This window comes from Dryas octopetala, chromosome 4 (genome assembly GCF_963921425.1).
Source record: "Dryas octopetala chromosome 4, drDryOcto1.1, whole genome shotgun sequence".
Taxonomy (NCBI): Eukaryota; Viridiplantae; Streptophyta; class Magnoliopsida; order Rosales; family Rosaceae; genus Dryas; species Dryas octopetala.
In genome coordinates, this window is record NC_141369.1 from 18,936,192 (window position 1) to 18,962,142 (window position 25,951).

The 25,951-nt window shown below is 35.7% G+C and overlaps 4 protein-coding genes, 1 non-coding gene and 1 pseudogene across 5 annotated transcripts; 3 read left to right on the plus strand and 3 right to left on the minus strand.

Annotated features, from left to right (window-relative positions):
- Positions 1 to 2,411: 2,411 nt before the first annotated feature.
- TRNAK-UUU (transfer RNA lysine (anticodon UUU)) lies at positions 2,412 to 2,484 on the minus strand. The gene has a single exon. It is a non-coding gene; the product is annotated as a tRNA-Lys (tRNA).
- A 665-nt stretch (positions 2,485 to 3,149) lies between these two features.
- MSR1 (O-fucosyltransferase family protein) lies at positions 3,150 to 6,837 on the minus strand. Its single transcript, XM_086240155.1, has 6 exons — positions 6,372 to 6,837; positions 5,565 to 5,712; positions 5,384 to 5,454; positions 4,973 to 5,058; positions 3,977 to 4,559; positions 3,150 to 3,796 (listed from the first exon to the last, which is right to left on the minus strand). Exons 1-6 carry the CDS (start codon positions 6,471 to 6,473, stop codon positions 3,518 to 3,520), a joined length of 1,269 nt encoding a protein of 422 aa, XP_086096281.1. The 5' UTR covers positions 6,474 to 6,837; the 3' UTR covers positions 3,150 to 3,517.
- A 4,971-nt stretch (positions 6,838 to 11,808) lies between these two features.
- Positions 11,809 to 13,216, plus strand: LOC147287702 (uncharacterized). The gene is made up of 3 exons (XM_086238993.1): positions 11,809 to 11,914; positions 12,740 to 12,898; positions 12,995 to 13,216. The coding sequence occupies exons 1-3, from the start codon at positions 11,864 to 11,866 to the stop codon at positions 13,097 to 13,099; spliced, it is 315 nt and encodes a 104-aa protein (XP_086095119.1). The 5' UTR covers positions 11,809 to 11,863; the 3' UTR covers positions 13,100 to 13,216.
- Positions 13,217 to 14,499: 1,283 nt separating this feature from the next.
- LOC147287703 (ubiquinone biosynthesis O-methyltransferase, mitochondrial-like) lies at positions 14,500 to 18,320 on the plus strand (annotated as a pseudogene).
- Positions 18,321 to 19,136: 816 nt separating this feature from the next.
- Positions 19,137 to 19,892, minus strand: LOC147287704 (uncharacterized). Its single transcript, XM_086240943.1, has one exon. It carries the CDS (start codon positions 19,890 to 19,892, stop codon positions 19,137 to 19,139), a length of 756 nt encoding a protein of 251 aa, XP_086097069.1.
- A 503-nt stretch (positions 19,893 to 20,395) lies between these two features.
- LOC147287705 (coatomer subunit beta-1-like) lies at positions 20,396 to 25,620 on the plus strand. The gene is made up of 4 exons (XM_086240492.1): positions 20,396 to 22,553; positions 23,093 to 23,605; positions 24,458 to 24,543; positions 25,044 to 25,620. Exons 1-4 carry the CDS (start codon positions 20,502 to 20,504, stop codon positions 25,246 to 25,248), a joined length of 2,856 nt encoding a protein of 951 aa, XP_086096618.1. The 5' UTR covers positions 20,396 to 20,501; the 3' UTR covers positions 25,249 to 25,620.
- Positions 25,621 to 25,951: the final 331 nt, after the last annotated feature.

A 25,951-nucleotide genomic window follows, 5' to 3' on the forward strand; every position in this document is an offset into this window, starting at 1 on the left:
ATTTTAGGGTTTAAACCCTAAAATATATTTTATATAACCCTATGACCTATTTTATAAATATATAATATAATAATAAATTAATAATGTTTTAGTATATAATTTTAGTTATACCCATTACCCTATATAATAAAATTAGTATATTCTTTATATTCTATATAAAAAAAATTAGTATATTATTTATAGTTTATACTCTATATACTAAAATTTTTAATTGTTTATAGTTCTAGGGTATAATATATAGTTATATACTATATAAGTGTATATAGGGTATATGCCATATAAGGTAATAAGGTATAGGATTTAAAATTTATGGTATAAGGTTTAGGATATTAGGGTTTATAGTATAAGGATTTAAAACTTATGGTATAGGATTTGGTTGCAACTCATCTCTCATTCTCTAAACCCTAAACCATAAAGTTTAAAATTTTATATATTCTATATACTCTATATAGTCTAGTTACATAAACTAGTTTGCCCAACCAAACCCCAAAGTCCCAAAACTTGTTAATTAGGATGGGTTTGCATCATTAAATAATTGGGCTTAGGCTTAAAAAAACAAGTGTGAGGCCTCATTAGGCCCAGAACCGTGGTGAGAACCGCACCGCACCGCACCGCATTCAAGATGGTTTGGTTTGGTTCGGTTTTTTTTTTTTTTTTCACGATTTTAAGCACCGAACCGCACCATCTATTCATGTCTGGCGCGATTCACGGTTCCGAGGGAAAAGTGAGTCGAACCGCACCGCGCCCACCCCTAATGAAAACCAAATGTAAAACTTCTAAAACAATAAGGAATCTCTTTCTTTTCTCTTTTTTTTTTGGCCATGAGGTATCTCTTTCTTTAACTTACCACAAACAATTTTATCGATCAGGTTTATTTTAAAGAATAATGTTTGCCAAGGATGACAATCAAATTAAATAAACCAGTCAAATTACATATGAGAGAGAAAGATATATAGAGAGAGGGAGTGAGTACATGTCACCCATGTATCAAGATGGAAATGGACTTAATTACCAAAATTAGCTCATATCTTATGGATGAAATTCAGTGTTATTTGTTAAATTTTGCACATCCAAGCAGTAAAAGGGATTATCATTAAGCCATGAAGGCTGAGTACTGTGCAGGTCTTGTTGGTAATTAACACCATATTGAGTCATTTGCTGCTGCTGCTGATGCACTTGTTGTTGTTGTTGTGCATTGTAGAATGCTATGTCACCTTTTGTCTTGTCCAACTCACATTGGGCCTGCAATATATCGTGTTGCAGTTGAGAAATTATTTTCACACATCCGTAAGTTGGATCTTCAACACGTAACGATGCTTCATAAAACATGCAGTCTGCTGCTGCTTCTCGTAAATGGACTGGCAGTTGCTGCATATTTACATCAAAACCATTATATATATATATATATATATATATATATATATACCATGTTAATTAACTTTTGATTAAGATTAACAGATTAATTCAGCCATATACATTGTTGCTTATCATCAATGAATTCTTTCAAACTTTTTTCTCAAGATTTTCAGAAAATAAATAAATAAATGGGTTGATGAAGTAGTAAAGAAAAACATAGAACAAAAAATATTTACTTTGTTAGGCGGTTCTTCTACTCTAATTAGTTGAACCATTTACATTATTAGTACCCAACTATTATATAGAAATGCAAATAGAAAACAGAAAACTTTTTAGAAGCTAAGCAACAAATTAATGGACTTTCAGACATGTATCTGCCAAACGAAATAAACATGAATTAAACTTGTGCTCCCCCCAAAAATAATATTAAATACTAGCTCTATAAACACATAGATATGTGTGATTAAGTATTAATAAAGAAAAGCATTGATGAGCAAGATCATACATATTAAATTCTTACCTGTAGCATTTTGGTAATGTTGCTGGCACCAAAGATCTTATGAACACAAGCAAATCTCTCTGGATTGCTTGGGGGAAAGTAGGGTGCCAAAACACAATCTTGAGGGCATCTTCTTCTCAAAAATCTACAAGCTGCACATCTTGTTGGATTGGACATTCTTAATTACCAGATTCTTTAGAATCTATGCAAAGATTGTTAATTTCTCAAAACTTTCAAGGGAAAATCAAATCAAATTTTTCTGTGAATGATTTTGTAATGTCAGAGATTTTGTTTCCAATATATATTAGGTGATGATAGATCCGTTTGATTTTGAATACAAATAATGCTTATTAGGGTGGTAATCAAATCAGTCTGATATTGGAAAGAACATAACGGCTCCTTTTATTATTTTTTCTTCAAAGTTTCATAAATTTAAGGAAAGTTTGGAGGCAATGGAAGCATGAATACATTAATTTGAAGATTTTCCATTTGAGTAGTTTTGAGAGGAGCAATTTATGGAGAAGACTAAAAAATACTAGCAGCTAAAAATTAAAAGCGCCGTCTGTGGGAATCGAACCCACGACCACGTGGTTAAAAGCCACGCGCTCTACCAGCTGAGCTAAGACGGCTACATGTTTGTAGTCTTCTTCAATTTTTATATATTGTAAGTCTCATTGCCACATGTTCTGCTTATTTTTGTTCTGTCTAGCCGCCCCTCCACTCTCAACATCTGATTCCTATCTTGGTGAGTTTTATAAACTCTGGCCAATCTCAACCATTGGATCTGTACCTAACTACCAAGTCAATACCATTGGATATACATCATTAGGAGGCAGAGAAACACCATATATTAATGGTTCATAACCATAAACTAACATTGTTGATTGCCCTGCGGTCATTGATATCACATTTATAAGGTTTACAATAACAGCTAGAGACAGACAAGTTTCTGAAAGCAGCTCGTGGGAGTAGGGTACATTATTTTATCGAAGAAGACAAAACCAACAAGAAAAAAACGTGACCAAGATTAGATCCAAATATTCATTTGGACATCTATGTTTTTATAAAGGACCTGTAATTATATATTACTTGTGTCAGTGTCAGTATTACTATGAAAAACCTTGGATCTTGGCCCAACTCTTTTGTCTTATTTCTTTTGGTTCTGTAATAAACTCATTAACCACCCTAATAAGTCCACATTGCATGTTGGGATTTATTTTATCTGTGTGTGTGTGTGTGAGAGAGAGAGAGAGAGAGAGAGAGAGAGAGAGAGAGAGAGAGAGAGAGAGAGAGGTGTAGCACCATATCCTCAAAAGGAATGGCATATCCAATAATCATTCAATTCAACCAAATCTCAACAATATTACAAAGAATATAGGAAAAGTGTTTGGGAATATATCAAACAACATATGAACCACTACTATAGGTTCAAAACTTCCTGCTCTATCATAGAGTGTCTTAAAAGATCACCTTAATTAACAGAGAAATTTCTCTTTAGGGTTTCTTGTAACACAGATCAAGTATACATTCATTATACAAACTAGCCTGTCCATCTGCTTAACCGTAATGCTTGATTAAGGTAAATAGGAAAGCTAACACCCTCTTTGAAGGCTTCAACACATCTGCCATGCCTTTTCTTTTCCGGGTTTCTTCTCACGGGCACTAGCAAAAGCATGAATAAGCCAAATGGTTCTTCGTCGAGACATAATGTGTGATGAAATTGGACGCAGATGCAGAGGAACTACGAATGTCGGCTGGGACAAGTATTTGAGTTTTACTGGAAGCGATTCTTTTACCGGCTACATTTGCATAGAACAGGCCAGAGATGGCTGGCACAAATACATCACTTTGAGAACATACGTAGAAATCAATAATCTTCTCCAATTCAGAACCCTCTGAATCCAGGAACTTGGACTTCTTGTCTGCAGGAATAATTCCATCCTGCAATAGATTCCAGAGGCATTAAGTACACAAGTCTACAACTTATGTCTGAAATAGCCAGCAAGTACACCAAGGCTTTTAAAGAGATTAAAGTGAAAAAATGGCCAAGCATAAATAGAAGGATTAATAAATAAATAAATAAAGTAAAAACTCAAGGCACTACAGAAGAAGAGCCTGTACCTTAATATAAGTTTTTGGGAAGATATCTTTCAGAGCATCAAGGCTGCTTTCCCATTTTGATTCAGTCAAATAGATTGTGGTATCCTTGCTAAACCCAATTTTCCTCAGAAATAAAGCAACCTCTTGTGCATTGTAACAACTTTTTGTTCCACCTTCATCTCCTCCTAGGCAACTGTTCTGCTCCAATAATTCAACCCTCAAGTCCACTGCTATAAATTGGCCATCGGACTTGCGACTCAAAGTTCTCAGCCGCTCGACCATTGAGTCGACCACTTCATTAATCTCCGGTTGCAACTCTAAAGTTCCAAACATTGCTAAGCAGGCAACGGATGAATCGCTAGAACTCTTACTTTCTGTCTTTTTCATGTTCACTGAAGGAAAGTAAGTTGCCAACTTTATGTTGCCCTTCTTTTTATAAATTGGTTCCACATGTTCCACAATGTAATCTTCTGCAACCCGATTGGGGACCTTCACAGCAGCAATATTCCTTGATGATAATTTAGCAGGTCGTTCTTTTGCTACTCTGACCACACCATCCAGGCTGCTTATAAACTTCTCGACATCATAAATCTCTTCGAAATTCCTGAAATTTCAGTTAAATTAGTTGCCTGCCAAAACCTTTATGTAGATCCAACCAAGAGAAGGTCATCAGTCTACCTTTTTTCACAAGAAATTAGTCTACCTTCATTGATCCACCACATTTCCCTTCCCCACCCACCCAAAATAAGCAAAATAAACATAATTTTACCCCAGAAAAAAAAAAAAAAAGACCCGAAGATGAAAATTCTTTTCCATGGATCAAAAGAATAATAAAAAAGTTCACCATATTGTTCATTCAAGCAGTTTGCATATACCAGTACATTTTTTATTGTGACGAACGGGCAACAACTAACACAAGCACAATGACAACAGAAACACTGGAAAGAGTATTACTAGTTCCGAAACTAGAAGTAATGATGGGAAAGCATGTTTTCAGTAGACCATTAGCTGACTAACCTCTCATCCCCTGGTTTGCTCCCTCTAATGTCAGGAAGTACAAGAGTTGCTCCTAGATACCTTGCCACTACAACTGCATCAGCAATCTACAGAATACCAAGGAATGGATTACTGAGAGGATAAGGAATTGGTTTACAATATCAGTGGCTAATTGAAAAAAGTACAACAGAAAATCTTTATGAAAATATAAACAAGATATGCAACATCCATAGAGTAGCACTACACATTTCCTATCATATTTAACAACCATTTGATCCACCAATGGACAAAAGGATGAAATGACTGAATTTGTTGCAATTTAGGGAAAAAAAAAATTAGACTATATTCAGAAGATTAAGTTCCAGTTTAGAGGACCCAGAAAAATAAAAGCCAAATAACTCCATCAACTAAATGGACTTTTAATTTAAATACCTGTGAAACATGGTATTCAGGGCCATTTGTTAATGAGAAAAGGACAAACCCCTCCGTCTGGTCAACATCATCTGCCAACCAGGTAACATGTAAGAATTTACAGAAAGGAATTAGGCAACACAGGACTGTGATAAACAATACATGAAACTATCAGTCACTTCAAAATGTAAAGCAATCTTACCCAAAGCTGGCTTAGACCAACATGGTTTTAACTCTTCGCCACCATTTTCCCAAGGCCCACCATTCTTCTTAGCAGAGGTAACAAGGCCCTCCTTTGAAATCTTGGCATTTTCTAAGGTATCTCTTCCTCCCCCTCCTGGAAATTTCTCCTACATAAAGCAAAAGAGAAGGAAGCCCTGTAAATAAATGCTCAAATTTATTCATTGTAAATAAACAATGTCAACTTCATCTAAATTTATACATGATCTAAATTTATTTAAATTTATACATGAGCTCCACTAGAACTCTATACAACTCTTTTAGAGTGATGACTGATGAATACCCCTAAAGAGAAATTATAACTATTGAATTCAAGAGGGAAAGGATAACAAAAGAGTCTTGAATTCAATAATTAACTCAACATAGAGTTCATCATAACTATATGACTTAGTTGACCAGAAATCTTTCTTCAACTCTTGGAGAACTAAAATTCTGAATTCATTTTGCCTCTCTAATTCCGACAAGCAAAGGATGGGGAATGACACAGTTAAACATTTCAGAAAGTGGCTAAATCTATAGTAACCCGGAAAGATGGGTATTGCTATGATTCAACTTCAATTACAACAAATCAATCAAAACCCACAAGGAATACAAATCAAATGAAACAGAGACCGAGACAGAGAGATCGATATTACACATATTACACAATGACATTTATGTTGTTATTCTACAAAATGACAGAGAAAAATCATACAAAAATAGTAAAGCAGATCAGATAAAGTGATGAGCCAAGCATTGTGAAGAGTGTGATGCTGTGCTGTGGACTTACTTCAACAGAATCAAAATGGTCTCTTTTGATCATGTTCCCAAGCATCACAAACATAGCCAGTGTCAGTATACCTGCCACTACCTGCCTCAAATCCACACCCATCTCTCTCTTTTTTCAGAACTCTCTTCCCCCACTCACAGATCCCACTACACAAACCACACTCTCTCACTCTGATGCGAGCAAGAGAGAGAATCAGGAGAGTGGGAGATCAAGAATGAAACCTTGTGGCTAGTGTTGCTGGAGCATTAAGCAAATCAAGCAAATGGGTGATGATAAATAGTGGGGAATGAGAGAGAGAGAGAGTGAGTGTATTTTGGAAGCAAAAATGGAAAAGGTTTAAACTTTAAAATCGGACAACAGAGATTTGGCCACACAGAGATACAACGCCAGCATACATGTTACTCAAAAATGCATTATGCTGCTTTGTAACTTCTTGAGTTTTCCTTCTTACATCACCGACACTTTGCCTTTGGGAATTGGGATTATGACGCATTGCCTATATCTTATTACAACTCTCCTTTTCTTTCTTTCTTTTTCTTTTTTCTTTTCTCTTTTTCTTTTGTTTTTTTATTTTTTATTTTTAATTTCTCTGTTTTGAATGGTTGGAAAAATAATTTTTTTGTAAAGGAATTGGAAAAATAATTGAAAAATGTGAAATACTAAGATTTAGTTGTGAGCAAAACATTTTTTCCGATCAGTGGGAGGTAGATTGGAATTTGAAATCTCTCTAATATAATTAAAAAATAATGACGATATTAAATTAATAGTTAGCTGGTGTATCATACAATACTGTTAATTAATGTTTTTTTTTTTCACTATTGAATCCTACATTCAAATAAAATACTTATAATGGATGTTGTGTCATGTGTGCAACTATAATATACCAAATTGCAAACTTGTAATCCTACTTTCATATTCTTTAATCTTTTATTGACTATAATACAATAATATTCTTTCATATTTTTTATAAGTCTATAATACATTCAAGTAATACGCCAAATTGCAAATTTGTAATCCTACTTTCATATTCTTTAATCTTTTATTGACTATAAGTCTATAAGTCTAAAAGACATTCATTATATCAGGTGTTTAAAGAAAAAAATTAGGGTGACGATGGTAGGTGGGTGGAGTGGCATTATCAGTGCCAGCCCTCAGAAAAAAATTAGGGTGACGATGGTAGGCGGGTGGAGTGGCATTATTAGTGCCGGCACTGAAGGGGGGCACCGAGTGCGACCGTCTAGGGCTCACAAATTTTTATATTATGTATATATTAATATATATATATATATTAAAAAAAATAGTTGTTGGGTTTATTTATAATGTCTTCGCTGCAAATGTCTTCGCTGCAATTAGGCTTTTTTACTTATTGTGTTAAAGCTATAGTTATCTAGTTTCTTTCTTTGGGCTTAGGCCTCCTCTTGTACCAAAAAAAAAAACTAGGCCCTTCTAAGATATAAAGTTTGGGTTCTGCAACCTATTTTTCCTTGATTATTAGTTGAAAGTCATATTTTTATTTTTTTTTATTTCCTTAATTTGTGTTTGGCCAACTTGCTTCATTTTTTCTTTGGCTTCTCACGTGAATCACAAGAGAAGCAAGCCAACATCCTCATCTGCATGACAGTGTGTCCTTTTAGCCCTTGGGTTTACACCTCTTTTTTTTTTAATTAAAAGTACATGCCTTCTTTTTGAAAAGTTGGATTTAGAGAGCATGTTTGCTTTGAATTGGCAAATGCGGATCTTTGCTCTCCATATAGTCTTGTGGAAAACTGGTTTTTTTTTTTTTTTTGTTCTTCACAGGCTCTTTCAATCTGAAAGAAATTACATAGGTCTCATTAGGCAAAAAGGTAATTAATGTTTGAGTGTGTGTTTTTCCATTTTAATTTTTCTCTTTTATTCCTATAAATTATTATTTTTTCAATTATTTTCTTGACGTTCAACCAAAAATTTTCTAATTGATTTTTTGATGTGATCGAAAATTTCATAATTGATTTCTTGTCAATTGTGAATTCTTTTGCAAAAAATTTTATTAGGGGCCCAATTTAGATTTCGTCCCTACGCCTTCCAAAAGTGGGCATTATCAATATACTTTTGAAAGATGGCTACCTCAGGAAAAAGTATGAAAAATCATACCTTTTTATTGAATAATAAATATGACCAACAAGGCAACAAACGTTTTTCTCGACCAACAAGTTTTGCTTCTAAAAAATTTCTTATCCAATTAGTTAAACCACCCTGTAATTAAGAGAATGTTTACCCTTCTTCCATTTTTTTATAGAAGCTTTGTTTTATGATTTGTTATTTATTATGATCAAATTACATTTTTTCATTCTTGGCCAAAAAAAAAAAATTACATTTTTTCATAACGATTTGATGTTTACATTTTGTGAAGTGAAGTTTTGGGTTCGGTACACCATACTTAGTAGAATAAATTTTAAATATAATTTTTTTAAATAAATTGTCAATTATTATTTTAAAAATTGTACCTTGTGATCATATCATTTATAAGAGAATAATAACAAAAAATAAAATATTTTCCACTATTATAAAGTAAGATTTTTCTACTCTCTTAATAATATTATTAAGAAATGTATAAGTGACCTTATAGAAAAAACGAAAACACAAATGACAAAATCTGATAAAGACACATGCCGATGATCCGCCTCAGACAGCGGATTGTGAGTCAAGGGTAACAGGCAGAACTTTTAAGTCTTTGTTGGGCAGATATATATAAATAATTAAGAGGAAAATAAGTAGTTAAATAGTTAATTGTGGATGGTTAACATTTCTTTTTTTTGGTTTGGACTTTGGACTGACCGTTAACATTTCAATTTCAATTATTATTATTATTATTATTGTTATTATCAACAATTATTTTTTATGAGATTTGACCTTAAGACTTTCTCACAAAAGAGAAATTTAATACCACTATTAAATTAAATGGTCATTTACAAAAAATTTTAATAACCGAGACTCTTAAAATAAATAAATTAATCTAGTTAAAGTCTATATACATAGATGTTAATATGTTATGCCATTTACCCATTAATTGGTATTCAAATTAAGCACTCACTCGCTCATTTCTGTACAATTAATCAAACGATTAAGGTGGTAGGACATGTATGATTTTAGCAAGCAATTTTGCTTTAAATTATAAATTAATATGATTGTAACTTATAACGTTTAATGAAAATAAAATTTATTCCATTTGTTTAATTTGTTGGGTAATTGTTTTCAATTTTTAATTAATAAAAGCTTGGTTTGAATGAACATCATAAATTTGAATAGCAAGATTGCTCAACTAATCTTTATGTTAAGTCAATGTTCTAACATTTTGACAATATATATATGCAACATTGTATATTATTAATCACATGATGAGATTCATAAATTGTATATAAATGTTTTGAAGAATTATTAAACGGATGTATAATATATACAACATCGTTTTTACAATAATTGGCCATGACCAACATTTGAGGTGGTTGTGGAGAGAAATTTTATATACACTCATTGTGACTTAGCTCAGTTCCACATTACATATATGACTTAGCTCAAATGGCATAATCATAGCCCCTAAACCAAAAGTCCCACAAGCTCAAACAATTTAATTTGCCACTCCCATAGAAATCTACCCAAACAATCACAGAGAGACAGAGAGACAAAAAGAGAGAGAGAGAGAGAGAGAGCTAGAAGTGTAGCAAACAAACAGATAGCAGATCGATGTGCCAAAATCATTCCATTTACAATAACTTGACTAAGAGAAGAAAAATTATTGGTTAACCAATATATCGCCATGTGATGTAACTAATTAATCAAACGTGTAAGAGTATTGTTGGACAACATGTTGATATTTGTAAGATATACTATTAATAATGTCTATTCATATTATAATATATAGGGTGGTTATACTACATGACAATCTGTCATAAGTTGAGGACACCCCCCTAAATTTCAAAAAAAAAAAAAAACAAAAAACAAAATATTGGATGCATTTTACATGTATGCACTGAAATAATTCTTTGTCTTGGAAGATTGTCCATTTCTAAATTTGAACTTGGAAGTCAGATCTTGGAAGATTGGACAATGTCGTATTGTCGTATAACGCACCGTCGTTCACTTGTTTGGACTTTTTTGGGGAAAAATTATTGGGTGTATCTGATAGACCGTCACGTGGTGTAACCAATTTAATATGTAAGAGTATTATTAGACGATATATTTATATTAGTAAGGTATAGTATTAATAACATCCACCCATATTATGATACATTAAGTTGATTACACCACGTGGTAGTATATCGGATAAACAGAATAATTTATCCTTTTTGTGACCTCTTTTTACCATCAACAAAACGCCCCGTTTCATCAGCCCAAACACACAGTGCCAATTGCCAATTGCCAATTGCCAAACACTCACTCTCTTGCACTATAAGAAATATGAGCAAAACACACCCCTCATTGGTGGCACAAAGGTCCCATTTGAGATTGCGGTGGAGGACCCAAAAGCTGCTGTGGATGACAATTCTCAATCATCTACAGCAGTTTTGGTGTTTGGTAAAAAAATAAAAAAACTGCATTTCCCCACAATTCTCAACTTCCTATAACAAAAATAGAAAGCAGGTTTCTAGGTGCTTTTGAAAGCTGCAGTGACTCACAACAACAATGAATATTTTATTTTACTCATAATACCCTCATTGATTTCTATAATTTTTATTTGTTTATTTTAAATTAAAAAATATGTCTATTGTTAATTATATTTTATATTGTGATAATTAATTATGATATTTTATTTATACGATTAAAATTATAATATACTTAAAAAAATAATATGCAGACTTATTTAATAATGTTGTTCTTAGAAAAATTAATGCTAATAAAAATTTGTAGTTAAAAATTTCAAAAATAAGTAAAAAAAACATTTTATTTTTACCAAACAAATAAGTGAAATGCACTTTTAGCATTATGTTCATTTTAGTAATTATACATAGTCACAACATTTTTATATTAACATTTACCAAATACTTTGATACTATTTTTTGCACTCACAGCACTTTTGAAAACATAGTTTACCAAATACTCAACTGCTTTACTTCACAGCTGTTTTTTCTCACAGCAATACGCCCAAAATGTGGTGACAATTTGGAAACTTTAGTCCCCATTACTTAATTGTCATCAATTTTTATTAAAATCGAGGCACTTCAATTTTTATTGTCCAATTGTCACTATATTCTATGCGACCAACGAGAGTGAGTTTTGCTCACATTTCTTTTATTGTTGGATCGACGAATCGGTAATTCTTCTCACATTTTCTTTGTTATTTGATTGTTGAATCTTAATTTCTCATGTGCTTTTCTTTCACACTGTTGTGTGCATCACAGTCACAATGGCTGTAGAACTCATGAACGAGATCGTCGTTTTTGAGGGAGACTATGAGCATGCGGTGAAGTTCTATGTGAAAGCGTTTGGGGCTGAAATCAGTGCGTCCACCAGGATGCATGGCCTCAGCTTGGCAACTCACTGATCCAAATCCGGGAGACCCGACACAGGTATGGTGATGGTGATGAGGTATTGTATTTTAATTTATTGTTATTATCATTATCACGTTCCTCAATTTTTGTATACCACTGTTTGGCCTAATCGGTTGCTTATAGGCATATAAGGCTTGTATCTCTGTGACCAGCTTGTATTCATTCATTAAAAACAATAATACAAATCATACATTCTCTCTCTCTCTCTCTAACTTTCTTTCCTTCTTTACATTTTCTTTGTGATTTTCTTAGATACCAAACATGGTATCAGAGCCTGCAAAATGATCTTGCAGAGAGGAAACATAGGCATATAGTAGAGACCGCAATTACATTACTTACAGAAGCTGGTCTAGCTACAAAATATTGGTTCCATGCTTTTTCTACTTGAGTGTATCTCATCAATAGAATGCCTACCATCCTTTTGTCTCATAAATCACCATATGAAGTCTTATTTGGTCATATCCCTTCTGTTCATCAATTAAAAGTGTTTGGTTGTGCATGCTTTCCCCTTCTCAGACCATATAACTCTCATAAATTGCAACCTAAGACTGCACAGTGTGTGTTTTTAGGTTATGCTACTAATTACAAAGGCTTTGTATGTTTTCATCCTACTTTGAACAAGTTTTATGTTTCAAGACATGTTCTATTTGATGAGTCTATTTTTCCTTTTAAACAAGGCATGTCACAACCTGCTCCCACTACACCTTCTGCATCACCAATTGTTATTTCTTTACCTATTCCTTCACCTTCTGCTACACTTTCACAATCCTTTTCCCATACCACTATAACACCTAATTCACAACCTACACTGTTTGGCTTAACTCTATGGTGTTTGTTTTGCAGGGAGCAACTGGCCAAACCTACCACCCTTTTCCTCTCAACAAACGACCCCCACAACTCATATATTCAAGCAGTTCAACATGGCTGCATGCCTGTGGTGATGGTTGGGGTGGCCTCATTCGAGGTCAAGGACTTATATGGAATGGAATTTTACTGCCTCAGGTTGTGCTATCTTCTTCTTTTTCCTTTTAATTTGGTTATTAGTTTTTGTTTCCTTCATTTATTGTCTTCTTTGTTTGTTTTTTTTCATAGATGAAGCTTTCGAAGGGAATGAGAGCTTCCATGTATCTCTGGTGGACAGTCCCAATGAAGATCTTATGGAGGCAGCTGACTGCTTTAACGGACACCACAGCTTCCCAATAATATCACGACCGGATAGACATAAAATTCTTGGCCATAGAAATGCTCCTTCCTAAACACTATCTTTGTCAATGGAAATGTCAATCTCTATATGGTTGTTTAAAGATAACAACATGGTCAATTCAGGTTCCATGATAAGGCTTTTCAAAGCAGTTCCATAAAATGAAAAAACAAGCAGAAGATCTTTTGGACCTGCCGGGTCAAATCCACTCTTCTTCCAATTGTGCCTCTCTTTATCTTCCAGGATATATGCTGTCATCATGATGTCCTCCACGTCCTCTAGAGTGAGAGGTTTCGGTTTGATGATATCTCCTCCCAAGGAGTAAAAGTGCTCTCTTATGGCAGGGATCTCCTGATCACTCATGCCCACAATTAGACCTCGAAAGTCTATGCCACGGAGGAAACTGAGCAAATTTTTCCATTCAAAAAAATAGCATTAAACAATAAAAAGAAATTAAAGGAAACTTCAATTTTATCAGTTTTAAGTTACTAAATTTACATGGCTGTACGAAAATGTCCTCAGAGAGACGACTGGATAGACATGATAATTTACACACTGCAATAAACCTCTTTGCAAATGGGCAGAAGACATGTCTATCCAGTCGTCTCTCTGAGGACACTTTCGTACAGCCATATAAATTTAGTAACTTAAAACCGATAAAATTGAAGCTTCCTTTAATTTTTTTTTGTTGTTTAATGCTATTTTTTTGAATGGTAGAATTTGCTCAGTTTCCTCTGTGGCATGGACTTTCGAGGTCTAATTGTGGGCATGAGTGATGAGGAGATCCCTGCCATAAGAGAGCACTTTTACTCCTTGGGAGGAGATATCATCAAACTGAAACCTCTCACTCTAGAGGACGTGGAGGACATCATGATGAAGAGTGGACTGACTTGGCAGGTCCAAAAGATCTTCTCTTGTTTATTCATTTTATGGAACTGCTTTGAAAAAGCCTTTATCATGGAATCTGAATTGACCATGTGATCTTTAAACAACCATATAGAGATTGAAATTTCCACTGATAAAGATAGTGTTTAGGAAGGAGCGTTTCTATGGCCAAGAATTTTGGTTATGCTTTGCTTTCTTGCTTAGTATGAGGTGCTTTTGAATAAGGAGAATGTGTATCTCCTTATATCAGTTTTGTAGGTCCACAGATTGATGAAGAAAGGGTATGCATAGGTGTACTGTCTTCAATTTTTAGAACACAAGTTGCTTCATTTTTCCATCTTGGTATGTGTTTCTTGTGACTTTTTTATGTTGTTGTTCCTATTATGCTGGTCAAATATGTCCTTTTCATTGACTTATAAATAGGTACTGGAAGAACCTATGTTGGGCATCCATTTCATAGTCAAGTCATCAGCATTAGCATCTCTCTTTCATGTGAAAGAATGCACACAGTGGCATCATGGACTTGCCATTTGGTCATATATCTTATACTAACTTGAGAGGGACTTCCCTATCCCGTTATTGGGGATGTGGCATCACCTCTCTCTCTCTCTCTGATGCCACAAAAAGGTGGGATTATGAAGGGCCATTCAAACCTTGCATTTGATGAATCCTACAAGACTCGCTTTCATTCGCTCCACGCTTTGTCGACATTTCAGGTAAATTTACTTTCTTTTTTCGGGTATAGGTATGTGCTCAGTAATATCAGTAATTTGTAGCTGCCAAGTAATTAAGAAAGTAGGTTGCTTTACTTAACGAGATTGCTCATTGAAAATTGAAATGAAATGCTTAAAAAATGGTAGCAGATTTCAAACTTGGAAATACCTCCCATGACCTAAAACGACAATATTTTTAGACTTTCTTGTAAATAAGTTGTGGATTCGGGTTTTCAGGAGGGATCCGTTTGCTGCGAGACCCTTCGAAGGGCTCAAGTTTGTTGATGTTGGCTGTGGTGGTGGGATTCTTTCTGAGGTATGCTATCTTTTTCCGCACTCCTCTAGAACGCTGCTCTAATTTCGAATTAGTTCATTAGGCGATTTGGAAACTGGGTTCAAATTTAATCCAACAAATACCTACTACTTGGTGCTGGTTTGGTTGAACTTCATCTTACACTTGGTCTGTAGTAGACTGTGTTCTCCATCAAATCATACACTGTCATGTCTTTCCTGACCGCTCACGTTGGCATTTCAGCCTTTAGCTCAAATGGGAGCCACTGTAACTGGAGTAGATTCTGTTGAGAAAAATATCAAAATAGCACGCCTTCATGCTGTATGGCCATTCTCTTGAACCAACTAACTGTAAATATTATTTGTATAAGCATTTGTACATGTGCTTGTATTTTGTTTTCTTAAACTGTGTTAATATGTTCCGATGAATTATTTTTGCTGTCTGCTTGCATTTCCAGTTTTTGTCTTTGGAGCTATGCTACCAATGTCATTAAGCTGACTTGTTTTGAGTACATTTCTGTTGTTCAAGTGATTTTTTGTATACATTTGGATATTTCTAAACATTAATCATTCACACAGGATTTTGATCCAGTGACCTTGGAAATTGAATATCATTGCACAACAGCTGGTACATGCTAAACTTGTTCATTTTCTGTGTAGTCAATTTCTGGTTATCTCTGTTCTATTATGCATTCAATTGGTATTTAATCTCTTGCATTTTTTTTGAAATGCATGGCTATCCTCCCCTTAATGAGCACATTGAGTGCCTCACCTTATGATTGCTGTCATTTAGGAAGTGCTCTTATTTCTTTCTTGAAATCTTTTCTATTGTTTTAAGGTCAACTACTTGTTCTTTTCTTACCTTGAGGCTTTGTTGTTTTTAATTATGTGCAGAAAAACTAGTTGAGGAACAGAGGAATTTTGATGCTGTGCTTGCTTTAGAGGTATGCCCCCCCCCCCCCTTCAGTCTCTCTCTCTCTCTCTCTCTCTCTCTCTCTCTCTCTATATATATATATATATATATAAATATTACTTTTCCCTGTGGGGTTTTTAGTACATTCAAGCTGTCTTAGATTTATATCCAATTTGTTTGTAAATATTTTCTTGTGGAACAATTGGTTTGTAAATTGATGATTTTACTTTCGGTAATTGAGCACGTAGCAGAACCTGCAAATCTCTGGCAGCCTTAACTGTTCCTGATGGAGCTACCGTGATTTCAACTATTAACTATTCTCTGAGAGCATATGATACTGCCATCATTGCAGCAGAATATCTCCTCCACTGGGAATTATTCATTTACACCTGCTGCAATTGATTTTCTGCTCTTGATTTGCCATGCAGCATCCATTGATTTGCTTTAAATATTTTCTTACATGATGAACTTTGTCATCTTTCATGGCGTTCTTGTCTTAAATTGTAGGCCTCCATTAGCTCTAATTGATTATCCGTGTGTTGTCAAAGTTGTTGCTATCATAAACACTCACCCAAGACACTTATGTTATGTTATCTCGAGACTGCCCATAAACTAATTAAGATTTTGTTCTAGTTGTTGGTGATCTTCATTTCTAGCCTATATATATATATATATATATACATATATATATATATGTTAACTCAATCGATATAATTGGCCCAACCTTGAGATTTATGGTATGGTATGTGAAAACTGATCAAAATGGGCTCCTTTTTTACATATCCATAGAAAGAAACATCAAAAACAAATTTTAGAACGTGATAATTTTAACATCGAATAAGATTATTAAAAAGTTATTAAGACTATCAAAAAAGGATAAACAAGTGTCTATGAAGATCTGACCTTCTGGTTAATTAGCTCAACTACAATTTACTTTAATTACATACAATTAAGTTCTTTAGAAAATCAAGAACAAAATACAGCTTTTTGAAGAACAATTAAATTCTATTCAGATAGATTTTTCACCTGTCGATTACATTTGAACATCATATGAATTAATTATTTTACAACTTCCTAAAGTTACACATCAATGGTCCAGTTTTCTTACCCCTGAAGAACTAGTCCTGATCCTGGAACGTGCTTCTATTTCAGTACGTAAGCCAAATACATTTTATTGCTTTACTCATTTCTGCTACATGCATGACTATTATTGCCTCTCTACTTGTTGGTAATGCTTGTTTACGGTTTTGTTGGTTTTGGCCGGGTCTCTATCTGATGATGTTGGTGTAAATTTTGTCACTTATGGTACCAAAACAAAACAGCCAATTTGTAAAGAGAATCAAAGTGTGTCCATATTCTCCCTTTTGCTAAATGAAAATTTTTCTTTCAGTAATTTATTGCTCAGCCTTTTTTTTATCTTCATTAATTTCTACTTCTAAATTGATCTGCCTTAACCTAATAAGAAACAAAATTACCTTAGGCCCCCTTGTACGTTGATGCTAATTATACTTTCAAAAAGTTGATCCACCATGCATAATAAAACATTTATCCAAATTATTATAATGTTCCCTGCCTCTAGCACCTAGCAAAAAAAGATCACTAGATAAGGGATTTGGAGATTTTGAGAGTTAATCTATATGCATACACTATTATCCTACTGTTTCAAAAGAAGGAAAAAACAAAACAAATCCTACCAAATGGTTTGATAACCACTTTTGAAAATTGTGTGATTCAGTCCAATTAATATGTTTTCTTTTGGCTCATGCATCCCATGGAGATTGGAGAGCATGAGCTGGTTGTTATGTTTCCATGTTTTTGTTTTCATAATTCTAGGAGAAGATTATAACCATAGTAGCTAGTTTCTGATGCTTTAAATTAGTGTAATTCTCACAGGGTTTTCTAGCTCATAAGAGTGCAGTGATCCCATTTCCTGATTTTCAGCATCATCTTGGAATTCTGAATACAATCCAGAAATTCTGGTTGCTTATGGAGGCTCTCATTTTCTATTTATTTATTTATTTATTTTATTTTTGGACTCATAGAGTTAGGCTCTTATCACCATGACACACCAAACTGCCAGAGGAAGCACCTGAACAGCAACACATAAATTGTTTGCATACAGATGTGTATGCTAGAGAATGAGAGAGAAAAGGGTCACAAAGAATCAACAAGAAGCCCCCCAACTAATTACAGTTCTAACCAGAAAAGTTTGAACATCTAAAATGCTAGTTGATGATTGTCCGCTGCATAAATAATTCATAATAAACATACATACACAAACTAGCTGCATGCTATCTAACTAGGCAATACTCCTGTCAACAGGTTATCATTCAAAATCAATTCCTCCAATTGACTACAATTTACAATGGATGAAGGAATCATTCCTGATAACTGATTAATGATTATCATGAGATGTACAAGCGCACTCAGATTACCAACATCTCCAGGGATGGAGCCATTCAAACAGTTATTTTTGAGATATATATATATAACCCTCCCGGCTCGCAACGAGAGGGCTCTTTATTTGCTGGCAATGCCTGCAGTTCGCCTTTAGTTAGGAGTAGAAGTAGAGGGCACCCTTTGCCCCACACTTCAGAAAAAGTAAAAAAGTATGGATTAAGTAAGAAAAAGTACACAAGGAGTGAGAAAGAAAAACTTGGTTACGGGTACTGAAGGTTAGGCCGACTACTTACTTTTAGTATAGCTACACCTAAAAAAGTTTATTCCTACCCGAAGGTTCTTTCCCTTTCTGTCAATGTTGCCAATTCTAATAATGCACCCTCGCGCATACAAGTGCCCAACTACCTTCTTCCTCCGACTTCAAGTGGGGAATTGTAAACAAGGATTCAGGTATCTCACCTTACATAAAATTATCATTCAAGCTTAAGCACTGTAAATTTGGTAAGTTGTGCAAGTTAACAGGAAACTTTCCAGTAAAAATGGCCAACTCTACAGGAATTTTGCCAGAAAAAATGTTGGGATATAAATCAAGAGTAGTGTGCAAATTGCTCAAGCTGTCAATTTCAGGCTCTAATCGAACAGAAATTCCAGAACCAGAGAGGTTCAAGGAAACAACATTGTGGGTATTGTCACATTCTATCCCTACCCAAGTTTTGCTTATTGAGGTTCAAGTGGCATCTGGAGACATCGCCCAATAAGAAATTCTTGCTAACTATGGAGTTTTGATGGAGCAATTATATGAAATCCTTGATCCTTTGTATTCTAAGGAGGCAAGATTTATGCAGAAATATCTATTTTATCTAGATAACGGCACATGCACACTTTGAAATCATTCAGACGAATTGATGGACCAGCAACCATCAAATATAAACCCACCTGGCACCTCTTTAAGGTCAAGCTTTCAAGGAACAAACAAACAGAGAGCAGATGTGTCAAAACAGTTCCATCTACACTAACTTCACATAGACAAAGAGTTCTTAGCAAATTGAATCTGTCAAAATCAGGTGGAGGACTTAGAACACATCTCCGCAGTGACAAATGCTTTAGAGTTGACGTGTTCAAATCTGAAAGTAGCCAATGAGGAAAAACATAAACATTGTCTGTTTCTGGGATGCAGCAAAATAAATGAAGATCAAGCACTTGAGCTTCTTTTGTAATTGCAAAATGAATCCATTCATCAAGGATGGCAGTAGATTCTCCATCAAAAAAGAATTCCAGTTTGAAAGAGTCTACCTTCTCATTGCGGTAGAGCTGCAAAAATTTATTCACACGACTTATGAAGTCTCGTCTTTTAAATCGAAAAAATAACCGTAAATTACGGTTCTTTGGACTATCACATTCATCTTCATCTTTGAGACCGATATATCTGCTACCAAAAATGTTTGGAATGTCAAATTCAAGATTGCGCCTCCACCGACAGGATGTCAATATGTCATGCCAAAGGGTTGATAACCAACTTTTGAAAATTATGTGATTTAGTCCAATTGATATGTTTTCTTTTGGCTCATGCATCCCATAGAGATTGGAGAGCATGAGGCAGTTGTTATGTTTCCATGTTTTTGTTTTCACAATTCAAGGAGAAGATTATAAGTGAGTAATTTATGTAGGCTAATTGCAATTACTTGGCCAATGTGACTGCACAGATTTTCTCTTTTCTTCAGAATTCAGATTTTGAAAATATAAATGAGTAATTTATGTAGGCTAATTGAATACTAGTCAATTTCTACTTACAGTGGCTTATTAGATATTAAGTGAAGTTGCTGACATTGGTCCCCAAAACAGTGATAGATGCAAGGGTGCAAGAATTGATAGGTGTTCAGAATCCCAGAGTCATTCTACAATTGAGGGTTCAAAAAGATGGCTGAAATGCTAAATCATGATCCAACTCAAGTTTTGCAACCCATTTCATTAGGCCCAAATGTTAAAAGACCCAACCCAACCCAACCCAACCAGCAACGCATTTCAATTAGGCCCAACTGTTTCTTTCACTCCCTTCCTCAACTCTCACTCACTATTCAGTAGTCATTTCCAATCCAACACACACCAACACCAACACCACCCAACCCAGATCTCCTTCTTCTTCTTCTTCTTCTTCGCTCATTCAGATCCGAATCACAGAATCCCCAAATTCACCGAGATCCGATGATGGAGAAGTCCTGCACGCTCCTGGTCCACTTCGACAAGGGCACGCCCGCCCTGGCCAACGAGATCAAAGAAGCCCTTGAAGGAAACGACGTCGAATCGAAGATCGAAGCCATGAAGAAGGCGATCATGCTCCTCCTCAACGGTGACACCATCCCGCACCTCTTCATCACCATCATCCGCTACGTCCTCCCCTCGGAGGATCACACCGTTCAGAAGCTCCTCCTCCTCTACCTCGAGATCATTGAGAAGACCGATTCCAAAGGCAAGGTCCTCCCGGAGATGATCCTCATCTGCCAGAACCTTCGCAACAACCTCCAGAGCCCCAACGAGTACATCCGCGGCGTCACGCTGCGATTCCTCTGCCGCTTGAACGAGTCCGAGATCGTCGAGCCCTTGATCCCTTCGATTCTCGCCAATTTGGAGCACCGACACCCCTTCGTCCGCCGCAACGCCGTGCTCTCCGTCATGTTCGTCTACAGGCTCCCCCAGGGCGAGCAATTGCTCGTCGACGCGCCCGAGATCATCGAGAAGTTCTTGACATCCGAGCAGGACGCCGCCAGTAAGCGAAACGCGTTTCTTATGCTGTTTAATTGTGCTCAGGATAGAGCTGTTAGCTATTTGTTTACTCATATCGATAGGATTATTGATTGGAGCGAGCAGCTCCAAATGGTTGTGTTGGAATTGATTAAGAAGGTTTGTAGAGTCAATAAGGGTGAGAAAGGGAAGTACATTAAGGTTATTATAGCGTTGCTCAGTGCACCCTCCAGCGCGGTTGTGTATGAGTGTGCTGGGACGCTTGTGTCATTGTCGTCTGCCCCGACTGCGATACGGGCTGCTGCCAATACGTATTGTCAGTTGTTATTGTCACAGAGCGATAATAATGTGAAGTTGATTGTGCTCGATAGGATTAGTGAGATTAAGGCTTCACATAGGGAGATTATGGTTGAGTTGGTTATGGATGTGCTCAGGGCGCTATCGAGTCCAAATCTTGATATTAGGAGGAAGACTCTTGATATCGTGCTTGATTTGATTACGCTAGGGAATGTTGATGAGGTTGTGATGATGTTGAAGAAAGAGGTAGTGAAGACTCAGAGTGGGGAGCTTGAGAAGAATGGGGAATACAGGCAGATGTTGGTGCAGGCGATATATTCGTGTGCAGTTAAGTTTCCTGAGGTGGCGAGTACGGTGGTGCATCCTTTGATGGATTTCTTGGGGGATACCAATGTGGCTTCAGCCATGGATGTGGCTGTTTTTGTGCGTGAGATTATTGAAACCAACCCCAAGTTGCGTGTTTCCATTATAACAAGGCTGTTGGATACTTTCTACCAGATTCGGACTTCAAGGGTGTGCACTCATGCTCTTTGGATTATTGGTGAGTATTGTCTCTCTCTTTCTGAGGTTGAGAGTGGGATTGAAACCATTAAGCAGTGTCTTGGGGAGCTCCCATTTTATACAGCTTCTGAGGAAAAGGAGGCGCAAGATAATTCGAAGAATACTCAGGTGGTAAGCTCGACCACTGCATCTTCTAGGAGGCCTGTGATCCTTGCAGATGGGACCTATGCCACCCAGTCTGCTGCACTGGAAACTGCTATGTCTGCACCTGTCCTTGTTCAAGGATCGTTGTCTTCTGTAGGGAACTTGAGATCATTGATTCTCTCGGGTGATTTTTTCCTTGAGGCTGTTGTGGCTTGCACGTTAACGAAGCTTGTTTTGAGATTGGAAGAGATTCAGCCTTCAAAAGTTGAAGTGAACAAGGCAACTACACAGGCATTGTTGATCATGGTATCTATGCTGCAACTGGGTCAATCCTCAGTCCTTCCACATCCGATTGATAATGATTCTCATGATAGAATTGTTCTTTGCATCCGGTTACTATGCAATCCAGGCAAAGAAGTAAGGAAGATATGGCTAGAGACTTGTAGACAGAGCTTTGTGAGAATGCTTGAGGATAAGCAGCTCCGGGAAACAGAGGAAACTAAAGCTAAGGCCCAGATATTGAATGCACAACCAGATGACCTTATTGATTTCTACCATCTTAAGAGCAGAAAGGTAAGGCAGCATTGCTTCTCTTGTGTCTTGCGTGTAGTTAAATCTCACAGTCTAACAATTGTTTGATATTGTTTCTTTATGTTCATGTTTTTAATGAGAAACACAGATTTTATTCTTGTCTGCATGATCCTGATTTACTTTTGCTACATACTTTTACCAATACTGATATGGTATAGAGATTAGTTTAGGTTCTCCTGGAACTGATTTCTTATCTATTCACCTGCTATATTATCAAACTTTTCTCTTGTAGAAAAATGGGTTACTTTTAGACCCTCTTTAGTTTCAGTTTGTTATGATGGATCTTTGTTCATGTCCTGAGTTGCTTTAAATATTGAGGCAGAATATGTTTCTTAATATTTTGTAAATTAACAGTTTATATAATTGTATATTTGTGGGGCAAACAACCTAGTCCATTACAGTATATAATTTTGAATTGAGCAGATAGACCTTTGGCAGAAAAATGTCAGATAGACCGCTAAAATCAGTGTTTGCATCACATAGTTTTGTATGCTTTTCTTATATGCATATATGTTTTTTAGGGTATGAGCCAGCTTGAGTTGGAAGATGAGGTCCAAGATGATCTCAAACGTGCTACTGGAGAGTTCACAAAGGATAGAGATGATGCAAATAAACTCAACCGCATTCTTCAGCTCACAGGATTCAGTGATCCTGTTTATGCTGAAGCCTATGTAACAGTCAATCATTATGACATTGTTCTTGATGTTACCGTCATCAATCGAACAAAGGAAACCCTTCAGAATTTGTGCTTGGAGTTGGCCACAATGGGTGATCTCAAACTTGTTGAGCGTCCGCAAAACTATACGCTAGCTCCGGAATCAAGCAAACAGATAAAGGCAAACATTAAAGTCTCTTCAACTGAAACAGGAGTTATATTTGGCAATATTGTATACGAGACTTCTTCAAATGTGCATGAGAGAACGGTTATTGTCCTCAATGACATCCATATTGATATAATGGATTACATCTCTCCTGCATCATGTGCTGATGTGTCATTTAGGACAATGTGGGCTGAGTTTGAGTGGGAGAATAAGGTACATCAATTTTATGTCTTTGTATTATTTATTTTTGCCCTTTATTAATATAATCATAAGTGCTCCTTCAAAACAAAAAGGTATATCACCATGACCCAAAAGGATACGATGTCTTTTGAACCCGATTACAGTCATCAATTAATCATGCAGCATGTGTTATCACCATGACCCAAAAGGATATGATTTTGAGTGGGATATGGTATTATCACCTGTAGGTTGTCACTGATGATGATTAGTGTAACATGTGCTAGCACTGTAGCTCTCCTTGTTTTGAAATGGTAGTAGGATTCTCTAAGCCACATAGATATGATGCATTATGGTTCACTTTCCTTTGCTAAGTTGCTTGCATTTGTCTGAATACAAGGTTCAGCCTCAGAAATCACTTTCCTTGTTCTAATGTATACATATTCGTTTGTGTTGTGTTGTTGCCACATACATGATGCAAATTGAGTAATTTCTTCCATGTTATATTATTACTTCTATATATCAAATTTGGCTTCTGTTTTTCTATCTCATAAATGAGGCTCATCTAGATGGTGCTGTTTCTGAATCATTTTTCCATCAATATATCTCATTTTATGAATGCCTAGTTATTGTGGACTTTTGTTTTCCTTCTCACATCAAATAGCAATGTGTGCCTTTTATGTTCTTAATTAAATTTCTTTGCCACCCTGATTTTGATGTCCTTCCCGTGGACTTGTGTTTGGACTTTCACATCCAAGAGCAATGTGTATCTTATATGTCGTTTTACACCTTCTTTCTTGCCACCCTTATTGTAATTCTGCTTTATTCTGCTTTTCCTTGGTAGATGCATTTGGATTCTACTATGCATTAACACTCTTTTTCCCCCAGGTTGCTGTAAATACTGTTATTGGAGATGAGAAGGAATTTTTGAACCATGTTGTTAAAGCTACTAACATGAAGTGCCTGACTCCACCGTAAGTTTTAGGACTCTCTTAACCATTTTATCATTTACTCTGTTACATGCTGGAGAAAGAAAATTATTCCATACCTTCATGCCCAAGATCATACATACGTACATACAAGCATACATTAGTTATACATATACATACATATATTTATAGGAAACAATAAACATATTAAATAAAATTGGGAAGTACAATGAAAGCGGTCCAACATTTCACAAGAATGATCAGACCCAAAAAAAAAAAAAAGTTCACAAAAATGATGGAAGTGGGGTAGTGTAGTTCATTATATGATGTAAAAACTTAGCTACCATGTCCTTTTGTTAATAAAATACAGTTCATTATTGTTTCAGGACAATTTCCATAGGTACATGCATAAATGTAACATGCTTCCAAGACTGAATATTTTCTTTTTAATTTCCTATGCACCCTGTTGTATTTTCCTTGGGGGTTTCTTGGTGGATGATTAACGTTCACTAATTCCTGCTCATCCCTTGCTAATTGTGCATCAGATCGGCACTGGAAGGAGAGTGTGGAGTCCTTGCCGCTAATCTGTATGCAAAGAGTGTTTTTGGGGAGGATGCTTTGGTGAATTTGAGTGTTGAGAAACAAGCAGATGGTAAGCTAGGTGGATACATCAGAATTAGAAGTAAGACTCAAGGTATTGCCCTTAGTCTTGGGGACAAGATCACCTTGAAACAGAAGGGCGCCCCTTGATTCGACCTTATGCCTAATTTTGCAGCTTCTATTCCTGCTTCAACCTTGTTAGTACTAGTCTGCTGGAAGCACGAGGCTTATCCCTATTCATCACTTGTTATTACTTTCATATTTTTCCCGAGGATTGAGTTTGTTCTAGATTCTTTTTCTTTTCTTTACCTTGGATGTTATGTTTAGCTCTGTTCTTTGGCTTTTTGCTTATTAAGTGGATAGATAGGACACATTGCTATCCACCATATATTCAAAGTAATTTTGTAGTACTGTTCTTCGTTACCCTACATTTCTATGGTCAATTTGTAATGTTTCATTTTCTTTGTATTGACTTTGTATTATCAGCTGTTTCTATGAATCCAAATTATTACATGTTGTACTTTCAAATTTATTGACTCATTTTTTTTTATTCTTAAACTTTGTGTTAGTCCATTGATATTTTTTCGTACTGGCAGTAGTAATATTGCCTAAGCCTTCATCCCTCTCATCAGCTAAGAAGGAGAAGCATCAAGGAAATGGGTTCATTCGGGCTCAAATGCTGAACATAATTACGTCTAAATTTAAAATAAATAAAAAACCTTTTGGGAACAAAAATCATGGCATGTAGGGATTTTATTTTCTTGGTGCATTGTGATATGATCAATCTTTAACTTTTTTCCCACCCACCATCTGAGCTAATCTTAGCTAGTACCAAGGGATGTACCGTTAGGGG

Coding starts and splice junctions, on each gene's coding strand:
- MSR1 (XM_086240155.1), bottom strand. CDS start 6,473: ATGGGTGTGGATTTGAGGCAGGTAGTGGCAGGTATACTGACACTGGCT. Junction 5,059..5,383: donor CTGAATACCATGTTTCACAG/GTATTTAAATTA, acceptor GGTATTCTGTAG/ATTGCTGATGCAGTTGTAGT. Junction 4,560..4,972: donor AGCAAACCAGGGGATGAGAG/GTTAGTCAGCTA, acceptor CTGAAATTTCAG/GAATTTCGAAGAGATTTATG.
- LOC147287702 (XM_086238993.1), top strand. CDS start 11,864: ATGGCCTCAGCTTGGCAACTCACTGATCCAAATCCGGGAGACCCGACA. Junction 11,915..12,739: donor ATCCGGGAGACCCGACACAG/GTATGGTGATGG, acceptor TTTGTTTTGCAG/GGAGCAACTGGCCAAACCTA. Junction 12,899..12,994: donor ATGGAATTTTACTGCCTCAG/GTTGTGCTATCT, acceptor TCATAGATGAAG/CTTTCGAAGGGAATGAGAGC.
- LOC147287704 (XM_086240943.1), bottom strand. CDS start 19,892: ATGCTCTCCAATCTCTATGGGATGCATGAGCCAAAAGAAAACATATCA.
- LOC147287705 (XM_086240492.1), top strand. CDS start 20,502: ATGATGGAGAAGTCCTGCACGCTCCTGGTCCACTTCGACAAGGGCACG. Junction 22,554..23,092: donor ACCATCTTAAGAGCAGAAAG/GTAAGGCAGCAT, acceptor TATGTTTTTTAG/GGTATGAGCCAGCTTGAGTT. Junction 24,544..25,043: donor ATGAAGTGCCTGACTCCACC/GTAAGTTTTAGG, acceptor ATTGTGCATCAG/ATCGGCACTGGAAGGAGAGT.